Below are 6,315 nucleotides of genomic sequence, written 5' to 3' on the forward strand. Positions count from 1 at the left end.
GGTGAGAGAACTTTGTTTTTTGTTTCCTTCGTTTTCGTTTTGCTATGGAGGAAGATCTTAGTAGCTCTATTCAATTCTTGACTAGTTTCTGAGCTTAATGAATGCCCAAAGTTTCTTTAATGTTCGCAGGGGTTCAGTTTATTTTACCTGTAGGGTTTGTTTTGGGTGTTCCGGAGTGCATTATGACATAAGTGAACTGTAAAGTCTCAACCTTTTGGTTAAGAAGATAAGATTAGGGACCGGTTTTGAATTTTGAAGCAACTCTTAATGTTGTTATGAAGCCCTAATCTGAGTGAAGTTGCTGCTAAACAGTGATTTGTTCCAATTTTTAGAATTGAGTTGTTTGTGTCACTCTCTTCTTGGTGTTCTTGTGGGACTCTGTATCATCATTGTGCTGTTTGGGTTTTGGGTTTTTGAGAATGAGGAATAAGTATAAGATTTTGTCTGGATAGTTAACTTCCTTTATAATGGTTATTGTCAAAAGGAACAGGCTTTTCCTGAATCATGATTCATTTACTTCTCATTGTTTGCGTATCCTGCTTGCTTGTTCTGCTAGAGTTGGCTTTGTCTGCAGTATCTCGACGTATATAGCCAAGTTGTGTTGCTATCTTGCAATCACATTTCTGTTTCTTTTTTTCTTTGATGGTTCTTTTGTTTGGTGATAGTTTCATGGAGAGCTAGATTCTGTATCTGGGGCCCCAAGTTACTTCTGTGCGATGATGAGACACTATTTCCCTGAGGTTTGATCTCAATTTCTGATGTTTCCTCTATCTCTTCTCTCTTAAATAGTTTCCATTGTTGATTAATATACTAATATAGTGTTGCAAATCTCCCCTTAGGTTTCAACAGGCCTTGCGGTAGGACTGCATTATGATAAGCGCCAAAAGCTTCGGTGTCTTCTACGCGGGAAAAAAGAGTTTCCTGTGAGAACTGATAAGCATGTAACCTTTAATATTAAAGGGCGGTGTGATCTTGATCAAGACTTGAATCAGGTTCGGTGTCTTTTTGGTCTTGAAAATTTTCTTTGAAGTTATGTCTTTTGCTTGTTGATTTTTACCTCACCGAACTGTCCTCGTTTTTGACCAACAGAAGAACCCTAAAGGAGCTGCAGAATTTGCCTGGAACATTATGAATTTTAAGGAAGATCAAGATGTACGGATCAAAGTTGGCTACGAAATGTTTGGAAAGGTATCATCATCTCTCTCGTATCTGATCAGCTGAAGTATGTTGACTCTTCCAAAATTCACTCTTCTGGTTATATTTTAACCATCTATTTGCGTAGTGGCCTCTGTTATGGATACTTAAGCAGCACCTTTTAATTTGAAACCGATTTATCATCATGTTTAGGCTTTACATCTTCTTTGTATAACTAAGAAAATGCAATTTTTGGATTCATCAAAACAATGAGTTCCCTCTTTCTTTCAGGTTCCTTATCTGCAGATTAGAGAAAACAACTGGACTCTCAACGCAAACATGAAGGGAAAATGGAACTTGCGGTATGACCTGTAACTGCGTTTAGTTTTTTCATCATCATCATCATTTGAGAAATGTATTTGATACCACTACCAATGAACACATTTTAATTCTATCAATTAATTCAAATTCAGAAATCTTCCAGATCATCTCTCCATTGTATTCATTCCTTGCATCCTCTGACTGAAGTCAATGTGGATGTTCCTATGTTGGATAATAGGGTTCGTATCTTACTTAACTTTATTATGAGTACAGACTTAAACACTCCTAGTCCAAGGTCCCTCAGATCCTGAACCGTGCGATGGATCTGAAGTCAAATGTGGATGTTCCTATGTCGGATAAAAGGGTTCGTATCTACTTAACTTTATTATGAGTAGAGGAGACTTTAAACACTCTTAGTCCTAGGTCCCTCAGAGATCCATTGATCCTGAACTGTGTGATAACTTAACCGGGCAAAACATGCCAAACCAGAAATTTGTCATGAATTCACTAATTAATGCCAAACCTAAAAACCAACTAAAAATCTCGGACCGGTCTGGTTTGGATGAAATTGAGAATGATGCTGCTGGGAGCATCAACATCAGTACCAAAGAGTTAAAAAAAGGTCGCGCACAAAAGTGTTGATCTTCAGAATCCGAAAATGGGGTATGCTCAAGATTTGCTTACTGATCATCATCACTCAAACGATAAAAGAAAAAAGAGACTCAGACTAGTCACCAATTTTATCGTTTAGATTTTTGTTAGTGGCTTTAACTTCAAATCCACGTGATCTCTTATGCATTACATTTAACTATTTAACTATAATATCTCAATGTTTTTATTAGAGGCGGCTGAATGGCTGATACATAAAAAAAAGCTCCCTAACTCTTTAAGTGATGAGGTCCTTTTTCGTTTTATTTTGTTAATAAAAAAAAGAGGAAAAAAAAATTGCACGCAGATGTGACAAGTTTTATCCCAAATCTTTTGTTAAATACTTTTTTAATTTCCCCAACCTGTAAAGATATTTTGGAAAGTAATTGGAATTATCTTCTAGTCATGCATCTCTATCAACTTTTTTAGTCTTTTAGAACATCATCTTTGTATGTATATATATCATGTCGGGTAATAAGTCGTTTTAGCAATGTATTATCACCAGGTCCGGCCTTTCACCCATTCTTATGATACATAAGTGTTGAGCCTCCATATTTTCTGAGATTTTTAGTAACAAAAATAGATCTCAAAAAATATTTTTACTGCAAAAATAAGCATCAATTTTATGAAAGTTATAGATTTGGCCTCAAGTTTTAAATTTATCTACTTTTTTATTACAAAAATAGGTCTCATTTTCCGAAATTTTAAGATTTAGTTTCAATTTTATTTTTTTATCTATAAAATCCATTAAAAAGTAATTGTTTTGTATTAGGCCACAAATTTCACTGGGCCGGCCCTGATTATCAGTTTCAAATTACACGTAGGAAAAAAGTTTATATATCCATTGCGATAGTAATATTTGATTCTATCTCTATGGTAAAGTGATATCCGAAAGCTAAAATGCCTAAAATTGACTAGAAAGACGAATCAAACTAAAGACCTCCTAAATCATAATAAACGGTGTTCGAGTGAAATGGTATAATCATTAGACAACGTATATAGTCTAACAAAACAACAAAAGTGTACCTATACATTATTATATTTCTAATTTTCTAGTAATTTTTCAGAATACCTAAAGAAATTCTTGTTTTGCAAAACAGAAAAAAAAAAGAAGAAATTATGATGTAGATTTGTGGGATATTTAGTAACAGTAACGTGAAAAGTTGCATTGTCATTCCATTGTGCCGCGTATATATCTTGTTCCCCATCATCTAATATACCATATAGTATATATTATTAAACTTTATATATCAAAATCAATGCTCTGTTCAATGAATCTATACTCTCAACAATAAACCGATTAGTTTAAAAAATAATAATTCTACGCTTCCATGTATCTGCTTCCAATTCTATTCAGCGTACTTATTTCCATTTTAGTTTTAATGAATTATTTGATATGGATGTGTCTACAAGAGTACAACTAGATCAAGTCACCAAACTACAATACGTATGAACTTGTAGAAAAAGAATAAAAAATGAGTAAAATGATTATCTATAGATCATTTGTCATTTAACGGATAAAAGACATGCCTAATAATCATGTGTCAATATGAACACTACAAGATGTTAAAAATAAAAAGATAATATTGGTGAGAGGGAGAAGTTGGTTAAGTAGTGACACCTAATAATAATAAGATACTTTAGAAGAAAAAACAAGGAAAACACACGATTCTCTAGATTTACAGGTGATATTTAAAACAAGAAGAAACTATATGATTACGAAAAGAAATTGAGTGAGAGAGAAGTAAAGAGCGAATCTGAGGCGGATGATTAGAAAAGTGTAGGTTCGATGAGCATATATGTTTACTAAGGTTTCTTTCACAATTGATATGGTTGTTCCTATTGTAATATATTTATGAAGCTACTCTAAGATCTGAATACAATAATATAGCTGAAGTAGTGAATGTCGTGAGGATTAACTTCCTAGGCTGAATAGGGAAAAAAGGGTGACTACATAAGGTGAGTGTGTTGATAACAATTTACACTTTACACTAACAAAAAACTTGGATCAATGAATTTGGATTTTGTAGATTCATAGTGGAAGTCGATATAAAACTGGACTTGGTCCCTCTATCTTTTATTAATTTTATGTCTAGGCAGCTTCTTGGCAATGATTTCAAACTTTTCAAGAAAAGCATTTTCAGTTTATTATTCTTTTGATGTGCAAAGTACTTTCAAGTTATTTAGTTCATAAAAACCTACTTTGTCCAGTTGCTTTATATGATAATGTTGTGGTGATTATTTGAATGTTTACATACTATTGGTTATGTGGCCAAATCTACTGTATACTCAAATACTTGAAATTTTGTATTCTACTGCTAAATCTAATGAATCTGCCAAATTAGCTCTATAGCGAACAAGGAATAGTGAAGAGAAAAAACACAAGTATGGCAAAAGAGAATGAGACTTAGAATGACTCTCTACCTATCAAAAGAGATGTTCTTGAGATTGAGAAAAACCATTATGTAGATGAAAAAATAAAAATGATAAAAGTTATGAATTGGTCTCAGATCTCATGTAGTGAATTAAACTGTCATCTCATATTGTTTATGTTAACAATTTGGGTCGCTATCAAATTCTCAGAAATGATGAACCGACTATCGAAATTACATGTCCATGGTTTATTGTTTTGTCTAGATTATATTCTCAATTGTTTTCTCTGGTTTTACAAACATAATAACAATGTTGTTTATCTATTTTATTTAAGATTATTTGATTAAAATAATAAGAAAATATTATGACAAATATAAATAATAAGGAAAAACAGATAAGAATTTGGACTCAAAATTAATAATTTTGATATTTGATATCAAACAACTTATATTAAATTATGATTTTTAAAAATATCAAGTTATATTTTTGTATTAAATAAAAGAATTCTAAAATAATTTCGTGGCGTTGGGCAGATATAAACTTAGAAAAAAACATAAAAATAATAATGGTGCTCCAATGCATTTTGATACAAAAAAAAAAATTGATTTTAGTCTACAATTTCATTACATAAAAAAAACTAACAACAACTAATAACAAAAATCTAAAAAAAAAATATTACCAATAAACATTGTCCACATCCAATAATGATTTTCATCTTATAAATAATGAAAATAAAAATAAAACAAAAAAACCTGCGGGGTGGAGCGCGGATACTATGTTAGGATAAACTAATAAAAGCAAAACACTTGCGCATAATCAAATATTTATTTCAATATACACTACACGATCATGCATATTATAATAATCATAAGGTCCAAAAAAGGGTTTATATAAAAAGAATAGAAAGTAAAATGTGCTTTACATGTTCACATGTGAAACTGCGGAGAGCAGATTATTGCATATGTGTATAACTCCACCGGTACATTTCCAAAAATAAAAAAATACAGAGTAGGAAATTCCAAACTACACGAACTCATAACTAAAGTCTTAAAAGTTAAAACTAATTAGAATGATATTGTTATCCTAAATTTACATCAACTGGTGAAAGCAGTTTATTACTACAACTTACGAATTCGCTATGAATTTTTAGACGTTGATCGGTTGAAGTAGTCAGGGCGGATGCTAAGAGGGACTAGATGGGGCACGTGCCCCATGCTAGTTATAAAAAAAATTATCTATTGTTTATTATAGCTTATTAGATTAAATGATTATTAGTGCTCGAGTAGATGTTAGGGATGATGTGTTTTATATTTCCAATATCATTTATTCTTCATTTATTATGCCACGATTTATTTTTTCATTTTGTATGTACAATTTTTTTTCTTGTTTTTTACATTTTTAATTGGTTGTTAATTACATTTTTTCTTTCTTTTTTACTTATATTCCAAAATGTACAAATTCATTTCCTTATTTGTTTTTCTACTTTCTAAAATATTAATAAATACATCTAGTAAATTGAGTAGATCAATTTTTTATTTTATTTATATTCGAATATTTTAAGTTTTTGATCAATTATAGTCAACTACGTACGTATGATTCTTTTCGATTTCTAGAAATTTTTTTTTTGCATCATTTGTTAGTCATAAGCTTATTATATCCGCTCATATAGTTTAAGTTGGCAATATAAATCTTTATAGTTTAAATGTTTTAAGTTAATGTTAACCAAAAAATGTTTATAAGTTTATGTAATTTTAGGGGTCTATAGTTTTCGAGTATTAATCCAATTAAAACAAAAAAAAGTTTAATTTTCAAAAAAAAAAAAAAAAAAAAAAAGTTTGC

At 30.9% G+C, this 6,315-nt stretch overlaps 1 protein-coding gene across 1 annotated transcript; it reads left to right on the forward strand.

The window, feature by feature from the left end:
- LOC104751535 (outer envelope pore protein 21B, chloroplastic-like) lies at positions 632-1,622 on the forward strand. Its single transcript, XM_010473491.2, has 4 exons — positions 632-740; positions 840-992; positions 1,090-1,188; positions 1,426-1,622. Exons 1-4 carry the CDS (start codon positions 717-719, stop codon positions 1,507-1,509), a joined length of 360 nt encoding a protein of 119 aa, XP_010471793.1. The 5' UTR covers positions 632-716; the 3' UTR covers positions 1,510-1,622.

Source organism: Camelina sativa, chromosome 16, assembly GCF_000633955.1.
Source record: "Camelina sativa cultivar DH55 chromosome 16, Cs, whole genome shotgun sequence".
In the NCBI taxonomy this organism is placed as follows: Eukaryota; Viridiplantae; Streptophyta; class Magnoliopsida; order Brassicales; family Brassicaceae; genus Camelina; species Camelina sativa.